The sequence below is a fragment of the Zea mays genome, chromosome 3, assembly GCF_902167145.1.
Source record: "Zea mays cultivar B73 chromosome 3, Zm-B73-REFERENCE-NAM-5.0, whole genome shotgun sequence".
In the NCBI taxonomy this organism is placed as follows: Eukaryota; Viridiplantae; Streptophyta; class Magnoliopsida; order Poales; family Poaceae; genus Zea; species Zea mays.
Genome location: NC_050098.1, coordinates 228680439 through 228703450, shown reverse-complemented (window position 1 = coordinate 228703450; position 23012 = coordinate 228680439). Strand labels below are relative to the sequence as shown.

The window sequence follows — 23012 nt, the reverse complement described above, 5'->3', positions numbered from 1 at the left end:
CGTTTCATTGCCCATTTTTGGGCCCACCTACGTACGTCCGTGGCGGTGGGCGCGCGGTTTGACGGATGTCGTGCTGCGTGGACGGGAGCGCCGAACCGACGATGGGCGGCTGATTAAACAAAATCACGTTCGCGTAGAGGAGTCACTCACATGGTTCGGCGAACAACGCCACCGCAGTGCCCGCGTCCGCGTCCGCGTGTGGACGCCGCGACAGGAGCCGTCCATCGAGCCGGGGGTGGGGACCAGGCCAGGGAATCGTTTCTCTGCCGTACCACGCAAGTAAGGGATTACAAACGTCGCTGCATGTGTTGATGAACGCATTTTGTGGCAAGTAAACCGGGCCGGCCGGGGGGCTTACGAATGTACGATGACATTTTAGTTCAAAAATGAACCGGCGATCGACAAATATTTGAGAACAGAAGTAAGTATATATTATGAAGCATTTCCTCAGTTCACTGTACTGTCATTTCTTCATATCACAAACTAACATCAGTGTCTTTTTTTTTTCTTCCTTGCTCCACATATTGGATGGATGCTGCGGTAGGAATCGTGGTGGAAGTGGCCTTCTCATTTCAAATGAGTCCGCCCCTCGTCCTTCCTGTACTCATGAACTGGAATTGGAATTACCGGAGTGTTCTGGTTATATTACTATTTGGGTAGCGTTGTCCGAACTGGAGAACGGCCGAGCTGTATAATACCAAAATGGTGTGTCCGCGCTGCCGGATACCAGAGCTGCGAAGCTATGCGACGACGATAGAACTGTTCAAACGTCGGGGGAGGTTACTGACTATTTATCATGATTCGTATTCGATTCGTGTCTAGTGTCGGATCAGAGCTAACAGCGGCGGGACGAGGCAAGATGGCAAGGAGATGCAGGGCGACCGAGGTCCAGATGAGGCAGGGGCAATGGAAGCGGAGGGCGCGACGAGAAACGGTGGTGGGAGGAAGATATGGGATAGGGTGAGGAAAAATATTGAAGCTAATCACGAGTGTCTGAAAACGACAATCAGATAGATGCTAGATTGCTCGTTTGCTTGTCGGTAATATAACAGAACACCTTTCCTATTCCCACCATTTACACCAGTCCACAAATTTCTGTTCACGAGAGAAGGTTGCAAATTAACCTTTTCTTGATGAAAAGATTCCGGTTCCATCATTAATATACATCAGGCTGTGCAGAGAAGCTGTGAGTTTGCAGTTACTTTTCAGGTTAGACAGCCATGTCTGTTTCACTGATTTCTGAGTGCATCACAAAGCTTGGGAATACCATAGTAATGTCCCTGAGAAATAAGAGCAACCGATAGTAAGTCAAATAAGGCTATTCATAGTTTTCATAAAAAAAGAAAAGAAAAAGAAGGAAGGGCACACATAAAATCAGTCAAGGTGTACATGGCCACCCAAGTCTGAGTTATTTTCATTTATAAAACATAACAGCTGCTTGTCGTGTGAATGCAACCCACAGGGCACAAAATTAGATGTAAAACAAAGAGATATTCTCCCACCATAAACAAAACTGATGCAACCCTTAATAATAGACTTCTATGGTCAAATAACATGGCAACTCTATTGATCAAGATGTCCTGCTAATATACCATTCAGAAATATTACAAAAAAAAGAAGAAAAAAAAAACTCCTCCCATGCACACTTACTTGAGGTATGGAAGGGTCATATTCCTCAGCACGTATGGATTGTCTTTAGCATATTCAGTCCATTCTTCCTGATCTATCTTCCCATCACCTTTTGTGTCGGCCTGATCAAATGTCTATCAATAACCAACACCAAAAGTTTCAGCGCCATGCGAAATGGATATAACGTATTTGTTTTGTGTTCTTGGGAATTAGAGCACCGCACCACAGAGGACCACCACATGGATGAAATGCTTTCTTACCCTGTCAACAATCATCTCGACAGCGTCGCTCGCAATATCCAAATCTGATTCGTCCAGCAGAGCCAGCACCATCTCCTTTAACTGCGACGTAACTGAGGACAGTGAGAAATATTCCTAATAATCACATTTTAGGAAGACCTGACATGCTCGGTGCAGTAGACATGATTAATGGGATAAATGGTGAAAGCCATTCACAAAAGCTCCAGCTAAAACAGCACGTTTATCTATTGACATTTCAGAACAAAAGAGAACAATATACATCAATTAATTGGTATTACATCATACTTATCTATCAAGAAAGAAATTCTCTACAGGCCATATGTTACTGAGAAATACAACTGAGTGACATTTATCCATCTGATCCTGATCTATCTATTATATTGAAATAAGTTTTCAAAGATGGGTTTTCTCAAGTTTTTGTAATTTACTTCAGCTGCCACTAAGCAGATACTAAGGTAATTTTAGAAGGAAACATGAATGCCTAATATCAATATTCAACAAGGGAATCAGGGATGCAGCATTGTGCAACCGGCTACAAGAATGTACACCATTACGTTCATTCACTGAAAGCCAGAAAGTAACTAATGAAAAGAAAAACAGTGCTTACCTCATGCCGTTCTATAAAGCCTGTCTGTTTTAAGTCATACAACTTAAATGCAACTGCATTAACCAAATAAAAATAATTAGCTAAAGAAATTAAACCTATAAGTTTCTGGTTCTGAGCCTCAGCAGAATAACTTTCTTACATGCAACTTTCTGATCTTCTGGTGCATCTGGATGAAACACACCAAGAGATCGAACAAACTCACCAAATTCAATTACACCATTTCGTTTTTGATCAAACAAGTCAAATACCTGTAATTTGTTTTTGAGCTTTGTTATAGTAAATTGTATAGACATACAACTGATTTAAGACTATACAAAACTAACACATTGAATTTACTCTTGAATTAAAGCATAAATCATCATCAACAACAACAACCCTATGCCGAAGACTTGAATCCTTGTATATCACACTCTACCAATCCATGATTTAAAACTGCACAGAAGTTACAACTATGACACTGAAGTAGAAATGCTTTTACATAGCTAACAAATGAGTGCTGATGTTTACTAATAAAACCAATTAGTAAAAAAATTGGATCAACAAACAATCATCAGGTATTTGTTGGGGAGGAAGACTTAGAGAAGCTGTTCTTTATACGATAAATGAAGTCATGAGCAACATTTTGAAACCAACAACTCTTACCCTATCAACAAAGAGATTTTGCTGCTTCTTGCCCCTAAAGAGAGCAAGTTGGAATTCTTCCTGGAAAAAAGGAAAACGGAAAAGGAGACATATTTAATTAATTTATCATAAGATTGTTTGTTACCCATCCAAAATTATGCTTTGGAGACTACCTTGTGAATTAGATTATCTCTGATAACTGAATTACTTATTTTCCGGAAGAGGTCATGCAGTGCTTCAACTTCACTCACTGTAACTGCAACAATAGGTGGAGCTTAACAAACTAGACCCAAAACACAAGTACACAACAATACATGCGTATCAGAGTTAGTCAGAGAAGTTGCAATGCCACGGTGTTTTCGCTAGGCTTGTTAACCGAAAAAATATGGGAAAAAAATAAGGAGGTAGGCATGAATGTAAGCAGGAAAACATGGCAGTATATCTGAAAGCAACCGTTTGATTCCTCTTTCTTATGGAAGATGGAATTCAATTCTCACGCCGCAGTGTTCCAGTAGCAATATTAACAAAATCTGGAAGATCCACTTTCTCACAAGATGTTTCAGCAGCAAGGGCTACAGCTTCCCGTGTATCCAGCAAGTGCGGCGATCGACTGGCGTGCTTTGTTTGCAGACAGCCCATCGCAGCTCCTCCAAATGGAATATCAAGCAAAGTGCAAACTCGGAGAAGAGCTGCAAGAGCACAGTTCAATTGAAACAAATATGACAATGGCCTTATAAGCTTCAGGAGAAACAATAGTATAAACTAGTACATGCGCCATTGGTTTGGGGAATCTTACCAAAACACAGTGTCCGGAATCTTGTGGTCGTATTCTGTAAACAGTAATGCCTAAGTTCTGCATTGAATTCAAAAGTGAAGTAAAATTCAGTCCTATCCTAGTCAATTGACTCGTGCATATGGACAATTCACGGCGCAACAATCTTCTTCTTTTTTACATGGTATAAAATTTAACCATCAACTAAGATTAGATGCTGAATCTCCTAAGCGAAATGAAGGCCAATGCGTAGCAGTACAAACTTCCTGGAACAAATCAAGAAACGGTAGCAGTACAAACTTACCGGAAGAAATCAAGAAACGGGAGCACCCAGAACACTACTGGGACGAATCCATCTCAGCTCAAAGCGGGCCTCAGGAACCTTGTGAAGGGAAGAAAGGGAGGGAAGAACAAGTCATAGAGATCGAGCGGCACCCTGGCCGCCGCTGGCGCTATTCCTTGTCTTCTCTCTTGTGTATTGCTCCTTCTTGTCGGTTCGTTCGAACTCGTAGGCAAATTGACTTTGAGACAGAGCATATTGGGGCCGGAACAAAAAAGAATTGAGAAATGCTAGAAAAAGAATCCGTAAACGCTTTGCCTTCTTTTATGAAGAGTAATATATGGCTCCTGTGTCCGTACAAACGGAATGGGTGCGTGCTGGATGTCGTAAGCCTATTTGTAGGGGTCTCTAAATTTATCAATCTATATCATTTCCTTTTGTCACATCATTAACATTTAATTTTTTTACTTTTTCATCTTCACAGCTAGGAATGGATCCGGATATTTATTCGGTGTTAAATTTTTGGTCTTCTTTTTTCGATTATTAACAAATAACATATAGAATTTGCTATATAAATTTATATTCTAGTTTTTAGCATTTAGGCTATTAATCTTCACAAAAAATAAACATTAAATTCATTCTATATATTTTTAAATAATTGATATAAACTTCGATGTCTATTCGAATACAGATTCGAATATTTTTTTCAACTTTTTTGTTGTAGGGAGAAAATAATATACATAAAAAATTATATAAAAAATTATTTAAATAATTCATAATATTCTTAATAGCATTGCAAAAAATTAGCTTTAAATTCTATGTATATCTATGCTAAAATATTATATTTGTGATATAAGTCGGATGTTTTAGGAACATCCCTATTCACAGCAGCAGTTCTATCTAAATTCTTCCCATATATCCGTAAAATCATGCAAACACAATCATTAAACGGATAATGAAAAAAAGAAATATGTAATGGTACCAACAATGGAGAAAAATAGTAATATCTGAACACACTATTAAGAAGGTATAAAGAAATGTATAATGAAACCTTGACCAAGCAATATTTTTTCTGAGCAGATATGTAGAAGTTGATGAAGGTCGTGTTACCAAATCAAAGATTAGGATTTACTATTAAATAAAAAACAAATCAGTAAGCAGAGAATCATACAAATTGAATATTCGTAGTAAGATTTTCAGAAAGTGTGCATCAGTATCAAGGCAATGTGTTAGGAAGTTAAAATGGAAGGCGCAATAGAAACAACCTTTATGAAGCAGTAAATTTCTGTGTAGGTCTGCAACCGTTAATAAAACCTGTGTTGCGAAACATAAGTTACAGTGTACTGCTAAAAAAACAAAAAAAAGTTATGTACAATATCTTAGAAAATGAATATTCTCAATAAGATGAGCAGAAACTACATTTTAGGGGAAAAAAGATCTACGTAACCTCTAGAAAGTGGGGACTTTTGCTGTAATAGACAGATCTGAAAACGTATTAACAGAAAAGCAAATGGTTAGAACAACTTCTTATAATGCACATCTATAATACTCTATTAAGAATCCAACGTTAGCGTCCACACCCTATCTCAACCCATCTGCCCTGCCCCCGCCCACGTCAGCCGTGTCCACACGCCCCCGCCCCTGCGTCCACACTCTCGTCGACGCACGACCACGAATCTCGTAACGGGAGTTGATGTGTCTCCTACTCTCTCTCTCCGTCGCCGCGCTCCTCCGCTCCCTCTTCTACCCTCTCCCTCGCGACATCCTACGACGGACACCAAAGGCCGTCGTGCCTCCTGCCCCGCCCCTCGTCGGCGACGCCCGACATGCCGCCCTCCCTAATAAGAATGTAAAGTCTGCGCCCACAGACCCGCCTCCGATGCCCACCCGCCTTCACCTCTCTCGTCTTCACATCCGCACCGCTCGGAGCGCCCCCGTGAAAACATCCCGCTCACGACGCCAGATTATCAAATACACGCACTAGCCTTTTATAATCATTTTGCATACCCTCTATAACCTGTTGCATTCAGTCTCGCTGCTCATCTATGTAAGCTTTAAGAGATTGGATTTCATTTGTTTCGCTTACCTTGGGGCCAGGTAACCACAGTAGGCCGGAGCGAAGCTAGATCAGTCGCCCGTTGTCGAACGACCTTGTTGTTCCTATCCACTTTGAAGTTGGCTAGTAACTTTGCTTTTGCCTCCTTGATCAACTGTTCCTGGTGCTCCTCAAACTCTAGTTGTTCTTCGGCCGACAGGGTTTCCCAAGTCGGCTCGATTATGTTGCTGGGGGAGACATCAGAGCTATCTCTTGGATCGGCCACTGAGCGCCGATCTGATAGGTCTTCAAACGATGTCCCCAGCGGAATCGACAAAAAGTGTGTTAGCGCTGATCCGGGCGCCAATCACTGCGATGAGAACCAGCGACGGTGCTCTCCACAGAAGCGCGGACGGTTCGCGACTTGGCATAGAGGCTAGGGTTTCTGCCTGACAAGCCGGATGGTCCGCACGTGCGCAGGGGCGGCAGAGTTCGACGACGGCGTCTGGATCTCGCTCCCGGGAGGGATCCCGTCGTGGAGGGGAGATCTTAGGGTTTATCTTGGGATCGATAGGCCACCAAGACGCCTCTAAACGACGTAGAGCCAGAGAGAGGTGAAGATTAGAGAAAGGAATCTAAGTTACCGTCTACTTTTAGAGCAAAATGTAAAGAACTAGATGTATCTTGATTGATTGATCGATTGCTGGTTTTCAATCTGTTATACCCCTTCAAATATATAAGGGGATCTAGACCCATTACTATGCGTTCTCCAATAGCTCACACGAGATTAGAGGGCCAAACACGCAAGGAGATAGGAGTTTTATGGTGTGTTTGGTTTGACTTTTGCCCCCTAAAAGCCAAAAGCCAAACCAAAGGGCTGGATCTAGGAAGCAATTTTTTTCTAAAAGCTGACTTTCTCGCAGTGCAAAACTGAAAGCACCCTTGGACCTGCTTTTAGTGGCTTTCAGATGGAACTGTGAAAACATATATCGAAGAAATTTTAACGGCTTTTAGTGGTTTCCACCAAACGGTTTTTTGTTTTTAACAGCTCACAGCCCACAACAACTTTTTTCACAGCTCATAACCTACAACAGCTTTTTTCACAGCCTCAGTCCAACCAAACATACCCTTAACCGCCTAATTCGATCTATTCGCGGACCGTCCGCGAGCCAGACCGTTCGGGCCTCAGGACTGCCGGACCATCCGGTCATTCTCAGTACCACAAATGGTGCTCCACAACTATCTAAAAACTTTGGAATAAGCGCGACAAACAAACTACGTATAGCTGTCTCAAAACGAAGCACAATTTTAGAAATATCCTTGGTGATAGGATAAGACTACAGTAGTTGCGGCGGCAAGGATTGAACGAACTTAGCGGAGCCTGTAACGCCCTGAATTTGGGGGTAGAATTTTTTCTTCTTTTCTCTCACCAAATTCGGGCGTTACTCTCTTTTCTCTTTCCCCGTTTGCTCCTTCTTCCCAATTTCAAACCAGTATAGCGGCAGGTGTCCGTGTCATGTATAAACCAAAACCTAAGTGTCATGGGTGTTGCATCATGCCGAAGCACATTTCTCTGTCTGATGATGAGTGTTCGTCTCGTTCCGTTCCGGATTTCGGTTCGCGATTTAATTCCGTGTAGTGGTCGCGCTCGTCATTGGTTTTCGATCCGCGAAGTGGCCCAACCCAGCCCAACCTAGTCCGGCCCAGCCCAACCTAGTCCAGCCCAGCCCAGCCGGCCCGGCCCGCCCCGGCCTGCGCGCCCCCGGCGCCCAAACCCCCCCATGCGCCCCCCTCCTCTCTCTCTCTCTCATTTGGATCTCCCGCGCAACAACCTCTCCTCTCCCTCTTCCACCTCTCTCTCCCCGTGGTGCCCTAGGGTTTGGAGACGGCGATCACCGGATTTTGGACCCCGAGGTGAGCTCCCCTCCCCTTCTCTCTCTCTCTCTCCCTCTCCCTCCTCTTCTCCCCCCGCGCGCGCCCCCTTTCTCCCCCTGCCCGCGCGCGACCCCGACCCCGACCCCACCCCGGCGGCGCTCGCCCCCGCCCGCCCCCTCCCCGGCGGCGCTCGGCCTCCCCACTCGGCCCCCGCTCGGCCCTCCCCGCGGCGGCGCTCGGCGCCCGCCCCCGGCTCGCCCGCTCGGCCTCCCCGCTCGGCCCCTCCCGCGGCGGCGCTCGGCCCCCGCTCGGCCCTCCCCGCGGCGGCGCTCGGCGCCCGCCCCCGGCTCGCCCGCTCGGCCTCCCCGCTCGGCCTCCCCGCTCGGCCCCCCGCTCGGCCCCTCGCGGCGGCGCTCGGCCCCCCCGCCCGGCCTCCCCTCGCGGCGGCGCCCGCCCCTGCCCCGGCCCCTGCGCGTGGCGCTCGCCCGCCCCGCCCCTCGGCCCGCCGGCCATGGTGTCCCGGCGCCCTCCCGCGGCGCGGCGAGCCCCGCTCTCCCGCGCGCCCCCCGCCCCCGGCCGGTTCAACCGCCCTGGCCCCAGTTCGGCCGCCCGTTCCCCCGTCCCGGCCTCGCCCGACTGTATCTTCGCTCGCCCGCGCTCGCGGTGATTATTTGTTAATTAGCGTGTTGCGTCGCGCGCTTCGCCGCGCGACGGATTTGTCTAAAATTCAGATTGCATCTTGTGTTGCGTCGTGCGCTTCGTCGTGCGACGATCCGTTTTGTTTCAGGTTGTTTAGGGTGTAACGCCGCGTGTGTATTCACGCGACGTTCCACTTTGGACTCAGTTTAGTCGACGTATGCCGTCGTGCGCTTCGTCGCGCAACGCTTAACGTCTCCTCTTAGCTAAGGCGAAGTGTCTCGTTGCGTGCTCGATCGCGCGACGAGTCGTTAACTTCTTAATTTGTTTTAGAGAGCTTTGTCGCGCGTCTCGCCGCGCGACCATCCTTTTATTTATCTCCACCTGCTTATAACAACTAGACATGGAACATGACTTTACTTTACGCTAAACATGGTGTCTACATTAAATTTCCTTCCATTAAGCGAGTGGTTAATTTATAATCATGTAACGTGATCGTTTCTCGACTGTCTTTTCCTCTTTCTCTCTTAACCGTACTCGCGAGCCCGCGTGGAACGTCTGTTTACTTATTGCATTCTATTGTATGGTGTACTGTTCTTTGGTATTAAATATGGGGATGTATGTATGTTTGCGCTCGCATAGAGAACGATCCGGTTGAAGAGCCCGAGGAACTCGCAGGAGAAGCCCCTGAGCAGCAGTCGTTTGGTGGAGGCAAGTGTCCCTTGACCTATCTCTGTCCTATTCATTATTTAATTCACCTCCCGCTTTACACATTTATGCCTAAGGATTGACTAGCTTTTGTTATCCATGTCCTTGTTTACCTATTCGGGTTGGATTATTACTGTTTAGCTTTATGCTATTGCTCAACTCTAATCAATGAACATGATGAGATTATCTATGATACGCTGTTTTCCCTTCTCTTATTATGATGTTGTACTCGTGGTCATCAAGGGGGCTCGAGCGGTTTCTCGAGTGCCTCTCCGTAAGGACCTGTTCTATGGATGACCGCCCGGGAAAACAGTGCAACCATGAGGGTGGAATGGGATGCCCTTAGCTGAATAATTAGAGGATCCGGGGTGCAGTTCACTTAGCCGTCGTGCCGTCAATGGGGCTCGGTGTATGCGGCTCGCTCTGCCAAGTTTGGGTTCGCCCCTTGGGGAGGAGTGCGATGCATTTAGGAAACCTAACGGGTGGCTACAGCCCCGGGGAATCTCTGTAAAGGCTACGTAGTGATGCCCTGCTGGGTCACCTTGGTAGTGATCAATGGAGAGTCATGATCTCCGGGCAGAATGGGAATCACGGCTTGTGGGTAAAGTGCACAACCTCTGCAGAGTGTTTGAAAACTGATATATCAGCCGTGCTCGCGGTTATGAGCGGCCAAGGGAGCTCCAGTGATTAGTGGTACTTGATCAGAGATAATTTGGTACAGGTGGTTATGAGATCGATGATTCTGGTTATGGCTATGGTGCTGGTAAGTGGTATTCTTTCCGTTTGGAAAGGGTACATCAGGTTAATAACTTGGGTTAATGCTAAAACTTGGCTTACTACTAGTAAGTAATAATCTGACCAACTAAAAGCAACAGCTTGACTTACCCCCACATAAAGCTAGTCCACTACAGCCAAACAGGATACTTGCTGAGTATGTTGATGTGTACTCACCCTTGCTCTACACACCAAATCCCCCCCATCCCCAGGTTGTCAGCATTGCAACCACTGCTCAGGCGAAGATGAAGCTGTGGAAGGAGACTTCCAGGAGTTCCAAGACTACGACGAGTTCTAGGTGTGGGTTAGCGGCAACCCCCAGTCGGCTGCCTGTGAAGGCCGCGGTTATCTACGTTTCTTTTCCGCACTTTGATTTATTGTAAGGACTATATGGACGTCTCAGACGTATGATGTAATCGACTATTTCCCTTATTAATACTATTTTGAGCACTGTGTGATGATGTCCATGTTATGTAACTGCTGTGTACGTGAATAACTGATCCTGGCACGTACATGGTTCGCATTCGGTTTGCCTTCTAAAACCGGGTGTGACATAAGTGGTATCAAAGCCGTGTTGACTGTAGGACCGCTAACCTAGAGTAGAATGGTCGTTCTAAGGACTATAGACCTCTGTCTCTGCCTTGACTTTGATATCCCTTCAAAAGTTGGTCATACCGACCAAACCTATGTTCTACTATATATTATACCTTGCTGAAAATCATGTTTTATTCTAATCCTTCATTTACTTATGATTCATTATTTGCTGGTCATATTAATTCTGTTCTCACCCTTTTGCTTGCGATGTCTTTTGTAGATGGCTCGACTTAGACACACTGCACGAAAGTCAGTCATCCCCTTCTTACCCTCCCGCCTTGCTGAGCGTCCGCTTCGCCGTCCCGTGGCCGGACAGTCCAGCCACTTGGAGAGACTACACCACCGCCTGCGTGAGGAGCAGGAACGTCGACGACAGGAGCAGCGGAGCTCTTCTTTCTCGCTCCACCAGGAGATAGAGTCTGTGAGGAGCTGCTCCCCTGTGCTTCCTCTGGAGCCGCCCCCTGCACCACCACTGGGCGCCCCAGCTTCTGGAGTAGCTGCTGGAGGAGACCCAGACGACGGAGGTGGCGACGACAGCTCGAGCCACGACACCGACTTCTCTGCTAACCTTGAGCCGGAAGGATGGGTTGCTCGACCCATCACTCGCGACGCTGCTCGCGGGTGTCACTTCCACGATGCGCTCGACACCCTGCTACGTCAGGCATTTAACCGGCATACTTGGTCCATCGAGTATCGCTGTGTGGTCTACCAGCACAGTCGCGGGGTCTACCCGGACCGCTGGGAGGCAACCTGCTTGGTGCGCTGCCCGGAGAACAGTCTCCAGGGTGCGGAGGCCTGCTCAGAGCACTATTCTATCTCTGAGCGGGACTTAGCTGAGGCAGCCATGCAAGATGCTGCACGGCGTGCGCTTTCGCACTACTGCTCGGTTTTCGGTGGAGCAGCTGACGGTCTTGACCTGAAGTATTACCCCCACCGTCCATCTGGCAGCACAGGAGGCGTGATTGTCTCACCTGTCGGTGAGGGCAATCCTAGGTTGAGCAGCACAGTCAACCTAGCCGCCGTGCTAAACACGGAGCTGGACCATGCATTAGACGAGCTGAGTAGGGCTCGTGCTGAGATCGCCCTGCTGCGGGCTGAGCGCGCGGAACGTCGTCACCTGGATGGTGGTTCCCCCGCTCCCGTCGGGACTCAGCACCCGTACCGCTCACCTCAGCGTGGACACCAGTCATATGGCAATCCCGCCTGCAAGACCAAGATAACTCTAGAACCATAGATCGTTAGAGTTGGATCTTGTAATTAATACGAAATATATACATAGAAGCTTTAGTCTTAGCGTTAGTCTCGGTCTTAGTTAGTCTTAGTTAGACAGGGTAGTTTGCTATATCCTGTGCATTTATGATTGTCATGATGAACTATGTTTGGTTTGGATCTTTGTAATGACTGTTACCAGAGTGTGGGTATCCCCTGCATTTTGGTTTATCTATTATGTTAATGGAGTTAGTTATATAGTTGGGAAACCTTTTATTCCACTCTCCTCTTTATCTGAGAAGCTGTGTGGTCTGTGTTGGAGATCAGTGAAGATGCTCATCTGTTCAGTGCTGTTGAAGAATTCTATTCTCTTTTCTTATGCTGCAAGATTTGCCAGATCAGTTCTGATGTGTGGTTGCATTCTGCAGATGTCAGAGAACAGGCGCAGAGGAGGAAGGCGTGCTCAGCAGGAGCGAGCCGCTCAACAGGAGGAGGTGCCCCAGCAGCAGCACCTGCCGCCCCCGCCCCCGATGTCCATCGAGCAGATGTTTCTGATGCAGACTCAGGCAGTTCAAGCCATCGGTCAGACTTTGGCCGCCATTCAGCAGCAGCAGCAGCAGCAGGCCCCACCTCAGCCTCAGATGCCTCAGATGCCCAGAGACAAGCGTGCTGAATTCATGAGAGGTCATCCACCAACGTTTGCTCACTCTTCTGACCCCATGGATGCTGAAGACTGGCTACGCACTGTGGAGCGGGAGTTGCATACCGCTCAGTGTGATGACAGGGAGAAAGTCCTGTATGGCCCCCGTCTGTTGAGAGGAGCAGCCCAATCATGGTGGGAGTCTTACCTTGCCACCCATGCCCACCCTGACGCCATCACTTGGGAAGAGTTCAGAGGTAGTTTTCGTCAGTACCATGTTCCTGCAAGTCTGATGACAGTGAAGAAGGAGGAGTTCCTGGCCCTCAAGCAAGGGCCATTGTCTGTCAGTGAGTACCGAGACAGGTTTCTGCAATTGTCTCGCTATGCTCCTGAAGATGTCAACACCGACGCCAAGCGGCAGTACCGTTTCCTGAGAGGCTTGGTTGACCCTCTGCAGTACCAACTGATGAATCACACCTTCCCGACATTCCAGCACCTGATTGACAGAGCAATCATGACAGAGAGGAAGCGTAAGGAGATGGAAGATCGTAAGCGCAAGATCAGTGGACCCCAGCCTGGAAGCAGCAATCGTCCTCGTTTCTCAGGCAATCAACCTCAGCAGTTCATGCAGAACCAGCGTCCACCTCAGCAGCATCAGCAGTTTCAAAGGCAGTATCCTCAGCATCAGTACCAGAACCGTCAGAGCAATCAGTCAGGAGGTCAGTTTCAGAGGCAGAATCAGCAGGCACCTCGTCTTCCTGCCCCAGCAAACCAGCAGAACAATCAGGCAGCACCAGCTCAGGTTGGAAACAGAGCATGTTTCCACTGTGGAGAGCAAGGCCACTGGGTGATGCAATGTCCGAAGAAGGCAGCCCAGCAGCAGTCAGGCCCCAATGCCCCAGCAAAGCAGAATGTGCCTCAGCCTGGAGCAGGCAATCGCTCTCAGCCGCGCTATAATCATGGAAGACTGAACCACTTGGAGGCTGAAGCAGTTCAGGAGACCCCCGGCATGATAGTAGGTATGTTCCCAGTCGACTCCCATATTGCAGAAGTGTTATTTGATACTGGAGCAACGCATTCTTTCATTACTGCATCATGGGTAGAAGCACATAATCTTCCAATTACTACCATGTCAACCCCCATTCAAATTGACTCAGCCGGTGGTAGAATTCGAGCCGATAGCATTTGTTTGAATATAAGTGTGGAAATAAGGGGGATAGCGTTTCCCGCCAACCTTATAGTAATGGGTACTCAGGGAATAGATGTCATCCTAGGGATGAATTGGCTAGATAAGTATCAGGCAGTTATCAGTTGTGATAAAAGGACCATCAAGTTGGTGTCCCCACTTGGAGAGGAAGTGGTGACCGAGTTAGTCCCGCCTGAGCCAAAGAAAGGAAGTTGTTATCAGCTAGCTGTTGATTGCAGTGAAGCAGACCCAATTGAGAGGATCAAGGTTGTGTCCGAGTTCCCAGATGTGTTTCCAAAGGACTTACCGGGTATGCCACCAGAGCGGAAAGTTGAGTTTGCTATAGAGCTTCTTCCTGGAACCGCCCCTATCTTTAAGAGAGCTTACAGAATATCTGGACCAGAGTTGGTTGAGCTTAAGGAGCAGATTGATGAGTTGTCAGAGAAAGGTTACATCCGGCCAAGCACCTCGCCTTGGGCCGCCCCTGTCCTATTTGTGGAGAAGAAAGATGGCACCAAGAGGATGTGTATCGATTACCGAGCTTTGAATGAAGTCACGATCAAGAACAAGTATCCCTTGCCCAGAATAGAAGATCTGTTCGACCAGTTGAGAGGAGCCAGTGTGTTCTCCAAGATTGATCTGAGGTCAGGTTATCATCAGCTCAGGATCCGACCTTCGGACATTCCGAAGACGGCATTCATTTCCAAGTATGGTTTGTATGAGTTCACAGTGATGTCTTTTGGTTTGACCAATGCGCCAGCGTTCTTCATGAACTTGATGAACAGTGTATTCATGGATTACCTTGATAAGTTTGTGGTGGTATTCATTGATGACATTCTGGTTTATTCTCAAAGCGAAGAAGAGCATACAGATCATTTGAAGATGGTATTGCAGAGATTGCGAGAGCACCAGTTGTATGCAAAGTTGAGCAAGTGTGAGTTCTGGATCAGTGAAGTCCTGTTCTTGGGTCACATAATCAACAAAGAAGGATTGGCTGTGGATCCGAAGAAAGTGGCAGACATTTTGAACTGGAAAGCGCCAACAGATGCTAGAGGAATCAAGAGCTTCATTGGAATGGCCGGATATTATCGGCGATTCATTGAAGGGTTTTCGAAGATTGCGAAACCAATGAAAGCGTTGCTAGGCAACAAAGTTGAGTTCAAGTGGACCCAGAAATGCCAAGAGGCCTTTGAAGCGCTGAAAGAGAAGTTGACTACAGCGCCTGTCCTAGTCTTGCCTGAAGTGCACAAGCCCTTCTCGGTGTATTGTGATGCTTGTTACACAGGTTTGGGATGCGTGTTGATGCAAGAGGGAAGAGTTGTGGCTTACTCGTCCCGACAGCTGAAGGTTCATGAGAAGAATTACCCAATCCATGACCTAGAGTTGGCAGCAGTGGTTCACGCACTGAAGACATGGAGGCACTACCTGTATGGACAGAAATGTGATGTTTACACAGACCACAAGAGTCTGAAGTACATATTCACCCAGTCAGAGTTGAACATGAGGCAACGAAGATGGTTAGAGTTGATCAAAGACTATGAGTTGGAGATCCATTACCATCCAGGCAAAGCAAACATAGTGGCAGATGCTTTGAGCAGAAAGAGTCAAGTCAATCTGATGGTTGCTCGTCCGATGCCTTATGAGTTGGCCAAAGAGTTCGACAAGTTGAGTCTCGGATTTCTGAACAATTCGCGAGGAGTCACAGTTGAGTTGGAACCTACCTTGGAGCGCGAAATCAAAGAAGCGCAGAAGAATAATGAGAAAATCAGTGAGATCCGGCGACTGATTCTAGATGGCAAAGGCAAAGATTTTCGAGAAGATGCAGAAGGCGTGATATGGTTCAAAGACCGCTTGTGTGTTCCCAATGTCCAGTCCATTCGGGAGTTGATTCTCAAGGAAGCTCATGAGACAGCCTATTCGATTCACCCTGGCAGTGAGAAGATGTATCAGGATCTGAAGAAGAAATTCTGGTGGTACGGAATGAAGAGGGAAATCGCAGAGCATGTGGCTATGTGCGATAGTTGCCGAAGAATTAAGGCAGAGCACCAGAGACCAGCTGGATTGTTGCAACCGTTGCAGATCCCTCAGTGGAAATGGGATGAAATTGGTATGGATTTCATAGTCGGATTGCCTCGCACTCGAGCCGGCTACGATTCCATTTGGGTAGTAGTGGACCGCTTGACCAAGTCAGCCCACTTCATACCTGTCAAGACCAACTATAGCAGTGCAGTATTGGCAGAATTGTATATGTCTCGGATCGTTTGTCTTCATGGTGTGCCAAAGAAGATAGTGTCAGACAGAGGAACGCAGTTCACCTCTCATTTCTGGCAGCAGTTGCATGAAGCTTTGGGCACGCATCTGAATTTCAGTTCAGCTTATCATCCGCAGACAGATGGACAGACCGAAAGGACCAACCAAATTCTTGAAGATATGTTGAGAGCCTGTGCGTTGCAAGATCAGTCCGGATGGGACAAGAGATTGCCCTATGCAGAGTTTTCCTATAACAACAGTTACCAGGCTAGTTTGAAGATGTCACCATTTCAGGCACTCTATGGAAGGAGTTGTAGAACTCCGTTGCAATGGGATCAGCCTGGAGAAAAGCAAGTGTTTGGGCCAGACATTTTGCTTGAAGCCGAAGAGAACATCAAGATGGTCCGAGAGAATCTGAAGATAGCGCAATCGAGGCAGCGAAGCTATGCAGACACAAGAAGAAGAGAGCTGAGTTTCGAAGTCGGAGACTTTGTCTATCTGAAAGTGTCACCGATCAGAGGAGTCAGAAGATTCGGAGTGAAAGGCAAGCTAGCACCCCGCTACATTGGTCCGTATCAGATTCTTGCAAGACGTGGAGAAGTGGCCTATCAGCTCAGTTTGCCCGAGAATTTGTCTGCTGTGCATGATGTCTTTCATGTGTCTCAGTTGAAGAAGTGCTTGCGTGTGCCAGAAGAGCAGTTGCCAGTGGAAGGTCTCGAAGTCCAAGAGGACTTGACCTACGTTGAGAAGCCAGTGCAAATCCTTGAGGTTGCAGACAGAGTCACCCGAAGGAAGACCATCAGAATGTGCAAAGTCAAATGGAATCACCACTCTGAGGAAGAAGCAACGTGGGAGCGTGAAGATGATCTGATGGCTAAATACCCTGAGCTCTTTGCTAGCCAACCCTGAATCTCGAGGGCGAGATTCTTTTAAGGGGGATAGGTTTGTAACGCCCTGAATTTGGGGGTAGAATTTTTTCTTCTTTTCTCTCACCAAATTCTGGCGTTACTCTCTTTTCTCTTCCCCCGTTTGCTCCTTCTTCCCAATTTCAAACCAGTATAGCGGCAGGTGTCCGTGTCATGTATAAACCAAAACCTAAGTGTCATGGGTGTTGCATCATGCCGAAGCACATTTCTCTGTCTGATGATGAGTGTTCGTCTCGTTTCGTTCCGGATTTCGGTTCGCGATTTAATTCCGTGTAGTGGTCGCGCTCGTCATTGGTTTTCGATCCGCGAAGTGGCCCGGCCCAGCCCAACCTAGTCCGACCCAGCCCAACCTAGTCCAGCCCAGCCCAGCCGGCCCGCCCCGCCCCGGCCTGCGCGCCCCCGGCGCCCAAACCCCCCCATGCGCCCCCTCCTCTCTCTCTCTCATTTGGATCTCCCGCGCAACAACCTCTCCTCTCCCTCTTCCACCTCTCTCTCCCCGTGGTGCCCTAGGGTTTGGAGACGGCGATCACCGGATTTTGGACCCCGAGGTGAGCTCCCCTCCCCTTCTCTCTCTCTCTCTCCCTCTCCCTCCTCTTCTCCCCCCCGCGCGCGCCCCCTTTCTCCCCCTGCCCGCGCGCGACCCCGACCCCGACCCCACCCCGGCGGCGCTCGCCCGCGGCGGCGCTCGGCCCCGCCCGCCCCCTCCCCGGCGGCGCTCGGCCTCCCCGCTCGGCCCTCCCCGCGGCGGCGCTCGGCGCCCGCCCCCGGCTCGCCCGCTCGGCCCCTCCCGCGGCGGCGCTCGGCCCGCCCGCTCGGCCCCTCCCGCGGCGGCGCTCGGCCCCCGCTCGGCCCTCCCCGCGGCGGCGCTTGGCGCCCGCCCCCGGCTCGCCCGCTCGGCCTCCCCGCTCGGCCTCCCCGCTCGGCCCCCCGCTCGGCCCCTCGCGGCGGCGTTCGGCCCCCCCGCCCGGCCTCCCCTCGCGGCGGCGCCCGCCCCTGCCCCGGCCCCTGCGCGTGGCGCTCGCCCGCCCCGCCCCTCGGCCCGGCCGGCCATGGTAGCCCGGCGCCCTCCCGCGGCGCGGCGAGCCCCGCTCGCCCGCGCGCCCCCCGCCCCCGGCCGGTTCAACCGCCCCCCTGGCCCCAGTTCGGCCGCCCGTTCCCCCGTCCCGGCCTCGCCCGACCGTATCTTCGCTCGCCCGCGCTCGCGGTGATTATTTGTTAATTAGCGTGTTGCGTCGCGCGCTTCGCCGCGCGACGGATTTGTCTAAAATTCAGATTGCATCTTGTGTTGCGTCGTGCGCTTCGTCGCGTGACGATCCGTTTTGTTTCAGGTTGTTTAGGGTGTAACGCCGCGTGTGTATTCACGCGACGTTCCACTTTGGACTCAGTTTAGTCGACGTATGCCGTCGTGCGCTTCGTCGCGCAACGCTTAACGTCTCCTCTTAGCTAAGGCGAAGTGTCTCGTTGCGTGCTCGGTCGCGCGACGAGTCGTTAACTTCTTAATTTGTTTTAGAGAGCTTTGTCGTGCGTCTCGCCGCGCGACCATCCTTTTATTTATCTCCACCTGCTTATAACAACTAGACATGGAACATGACTTTACTTTACGCTAAACATGGTGTCTACATTAAATTTCCTTCCATTAAGCGAGTGGTTAATTTATAATCATGTAACGTGATCGTTTCTCGACTGTCTTTTCCTCTTTCTCTCTTAACCGTACTCGCGAGCCCGCGTGGAACGTCTGTTTACTTATTGCATTCTATTGTATGGTGTACTGTTCTTTGGTATTAAATATGTGGATGTATGTATGTTTGCGCTCGCATAGAGAACGATCCGGTTGAAGAGCCCGAGGAACTCGCAGGAGAAGCCCCTGAGCAGCAGTCGTTTGGTGGAGGCAAGTGTCCCTTGACCTATCTCTGTCCTATTCATTATTTAATTCACCTCCCGCTTTACACATTTATGCCTAAGGATTGACTAGCTTTTGTTATCCATGTCCTTGTTTACCTATTCGGGTTGGATTATTACTGTTTAGCTTTATGCTATTGCTCAACTCTAATCAATGAACATGATGAGATTATCTATGATACGCTGTTTTCCCTTCTCTTATTATGATGTTGTACTCGTGGTCATCAAGGGGGCTCGAGCGGTTTCTCGAGTGCCTCTCCGTAAGGACCTGTTCTATGGATGACCGCCCGGGAAAACAGTGCAACCATGAGGGTGGAATGGGATGCCCTTAGCTGAATAATTAGAGGATCCGGGGTGCAGTTCACTTAGCCGTCGTGCCGTCAATGGGGCTCGGTGTATGCGGCTCGCTCTGCCAAGTTTGGGTTCGCCCCTTGGGGAGGAGTGCGATGCATTTAGGAAACCTAACGGGTGGCTACAGCCCCGGGGAATCTCTGTAAAGGCTACGTAGTGATGCCCTGCTGGGTCACCTTGGTAGTGATCAATGGAGAGTTATGATCTCCGGGCAGAATGGGAATCACGGCTTGTGGGTAAAGTGCACAACCTCTGCAGAGTGTTTGAAAACTGATATATCAGCCGTGCTCGCGGTTATGAGCGGCCAAGGGAGCTCCAGTGATTAGTGGTACTTGATCAGAGATAATTTGGTACAGGTGGTTATGAGATCGATGATTCTGGTTATGGCTATGGTGCTGGTAAGTGGTATTCTTTCCGTTTGGAAAGGGTACATCGGGTTAATAACTTGGGTTAATGCTAAAACTTGGCTTACTACTAGTAAGTAATAATCTGACCAACTAAAAGCAACAGCTTGACTTACCCCCACATAAAGCTAGTCCACTACAGCCAAACAGGATACTTGCTGAGTATGTTGATGTGTACTCACCCTTGCTCTACACACCAAACCCCCCCCATCCCCAGGTTGTCAGCATTGCAACCACTGCTCAGGCGAAGATGAAGCTGTGGAAGGAGACTTCCAGGAGTTCCAAGACTACGACGAGTTCTAGGTGTGGGTTAGCGGCAACCCCCAGTCGGCTGCCTGTGAAGGCCGCGGTTATCTACGTTTCTTTTCCGCACTTTGATTTATTGTAAGGACTATATGGACATCTCAGACGTATGATGTAATCGACTATTTCCCTTATTAATACTATTTTGAGCACTGTGTGATGATGTCCATGTTATGTAACTGCTGTGTACGTGAATAACTGATCCTGGCACGTACATGGTTCACATTCGGTTTGCCTTCTAAAACCGGGTGTGACAGAGCCGACATCAGAAAGCGCGACGCGACAAACGAGAGAAAAGAGTAGGTATCAGTGTATCACGTCGATGTCTGCACGGAGCAAGCGAGCGCGGCTCGATGGCCGCACGATGGTCTCCTCGCATTTGGTGGCGAGGGACGGTCGGATAGAGTGAGGGCGCACGTATCCCGGACTGCTGTGTGAAACAGCGAGGAAAACGGAGGAAAAATCGAGTTATGTTTGAAAGAGTCAGAGCTCTACGAAATAAGCTTTCATATAACAAACAATCAAACATTTATACTAAATTGACCACATCTATTGATTCGCCTTTAGGCTGTGTGCCAATTATGCAACGTCAATATGAATGTGCTTTTTATAGTAATAGTATTCGGCCAATCGGCCCTAAACACTACCGGAATCAATCGCTTTGCCGAGTGCCTGAAGCACTCGGCGAAGCCTTAAAAACACTCGGCAAAGGCTTTGCCGAGTGTGACACTCGGCAAAGAAGGCTCGGCAAACAGTGCATCGGCAAAGCCTTCTTTGCCGAGTGCTTTTTCTCGTGCACTCGGCAAACCTCTTTGCCGAGTGCCAGAGAGCACTCGGCAAAGAAAAGCGGCCGTTATGGCGCCGGGTGACGGAGACGGCGGCTTTGCCGAGTGTCCCTGGTGACACTCGGCAAAGAAGATATCTTTGCCGAGTGTCTTCCAGGCAGCACTCGGCAAAGCCGCTGTCTTTGCCGAGTGCTAATTGGGACACTCGGCAAAGAGCCCGCTAGGGAGGGTCCCCATGTCAGGCTCTTTGCCGAGTGTTCTGTGCGGCACTCGGCAAAGCCGACCTCTTTACCGAGTGCCAGCGACATAACACTCGGCAAAGAACCTAAGCCGGTGCCCAGGTCTGTGCTCTTTGCCGAGTGTTATGACCCTGACACTCGGCAAAGCGCCTCTTTGCCGAGTGTAACACTCGACAAAGTGACCAGTATATACCTTTTTTATTTGTTTTTTGTATTCCATCCACACAAACAGAAGATATCACATATATATCACATATATACATCACAGATATCATCACAGACATAAATAGCCAACACAAACATAAAACCGTCACCACAAACATAAATATCCATCACAAACATAAGTGTTCAACACAAGTATCAACCACAAACATAAGTCTCAAACGTCGCAAGGTCTCACATAAGTATCAAACACAGACATAAGTATTATACATAAGTTCTATCTAATCCACGAAATCATCGGTCTTTCTAATCCATTCAGTGGTGACATCGTTCCTTCCTCTACGGCCCGTGTACATCCACTCACGGTCCTCCATCCTCTAACAGAAGCCTAGCAACAGAAAATTTCGGCAGCACCTCCCCTGCACGGGGAGGTTTCGAAATCCTGTAAATAAAAGTATCAGCACGATGGCTGTCTTCCACGCATAATTCAACGACACGATGACCGTAAATCCATGCATAAAATGATAAGGACATTCAACCTACGCACAAATACGCTCATTCTCCTTCTCATTAAAAATGTGATTGTGTCTACTTTGATTACATTAATATAAACATGTCTACTTTGATTACATTAATATAAACATGTGTTTGTTCAAATTAAATCATGGTAAATAATATTGTTTATTAACTAATACTAGTTCATTATCAACAAATGACCAATACAGTTAAACATGCATATAAATAATATTGTTTATTAACTAATAAACACGCAACATATAAACATGCATAAATTCATGAACACCCATATAAACACGCATATAAATAATATAAACACACATAATTTATACCTTCGGTGGCGGGCGGCGAGGCGGCGGCGCGACGAGCGAGCGGGTGCGGCGGGCACGGCTGCGGGGAGGGGGCGGGCAGATGGCGCACGGCCGAGGAGGGCGCGGCGGGCAGACGGCGCGGCGGGCACGGCGCACGGCCGCGGGAAGGGGCCGGCGTGGGGAGGCCGCGACGGCGGGGCAGACAGCGTGGGGAGGCCACGACGGCGGGCAGACGGCGCGGCGGCGGGCACAAAGGCGCGGCGGCGCGGGCAGAGAAGAAGGAAGGAAGAGAGCGCGAGAGAAGAGAAAGGAGAAATAAGAACGGTCGGATAGTTATTTTCCTTCTTTGCCGAGTGCCAGCGATCTGGCACTCGGCAAAGATTTTTTTAAAATTGTAAAATATTCTTTGCCGAGTGCCAGATCGGCGGCACTCGTCAAAGTGTTCTTTGCCGAGTGTCCCCCGTTGCGGCACTCGACAAAGATTCTTTACTACCTCTTTGCCGAGTGTCTAACAGCTAGCACTCGGCAAAGGACTCTTTGCCGAGTGTCTTCTCTAGACACTCGACAAAGTATATTTTTATTTTTTTGATTTTGTCTCCCAAACTTTTTGTGGTATGTTCCTACACTATGTAGACCTACATGTATCATTTGTGGACAATTATAACATAGTTTCAATCGTTAGTAGATTTAGTTCGTTTATTTGAATTTCTTCGGAAAATTCAAATTTGAACTGCAGGTCACTCGAAACTTAGAAAACCGTACATGCAAAAATGATATTCATGTTACTTAGCATAAGTTACGACCGATTGCAGGAGCGGACCGGAAACTTCGAGCAACATGCTCACTAAACATGGCCGTGAACTTGGCATCCACATGTTTAAAAATTGTATAAAACACAAACAATGTCAGAAAATCATGAAACTTGTCCACGTGTCATGATATCATATGTATAGGCTGTGATAAAAATTTTAGAATGTTTGGAGAAAGTTGTGAGACACCATGTGTAAAAACCTAGAGGACTACACATGAAATCAAAGAGT

At 48.5% G+C, this 23012-nt stretch overlaps 1 protein-coding gene across 4 annotated transcripts; it reads right to left on the bottom strand.

Annotated features, from left to right (window-relative positions):
- Positions 1–990: 990 nt before the first annotated feature.
- Positions 991–4475, bottom strand: LOC101027228 (uncharacterized). Of its 4 annotated transcripts, none has more exons than XM_008675179.3 (10): positions 4194–4475; positions 3914–3970; positions 3615–3806; positions 3291–3373; positions 3139–3198; positions 2636–2744; positions 2497–2549; positions 1890–1970; positions 1651–1763; positions 991–1280 (listed from the first exon to the last, which is right to left on the bottom strand). In XM_008675179.3, exons 3-10 carry the CDS (start codon positions 3754–3756, stop codon positions 1211–1213), a joined length of 711 nt encoding a protein of 236 aa, XP_008673401.1. In that variant the 5' UTR covers positions 3757–3806; positions 3914–3970; positions 4194–4475; the 3' UTR covers positions 991–1210. The 4 variants fall into 4 exon arrangements, with proteins under 4 accessions (XP_008673401.1, XP_008673402.1, XP_020405597.1 ...); XM_008675180.3 differs by having other exon boundaries at positions 1651–1751; XM_020550008.2 differs by having other exon boundaries at positions 1651–1751; positions 3669–3806.
- Between the last annotated feature and the right edge of the window lie 18537 nt (positions 4476–23012).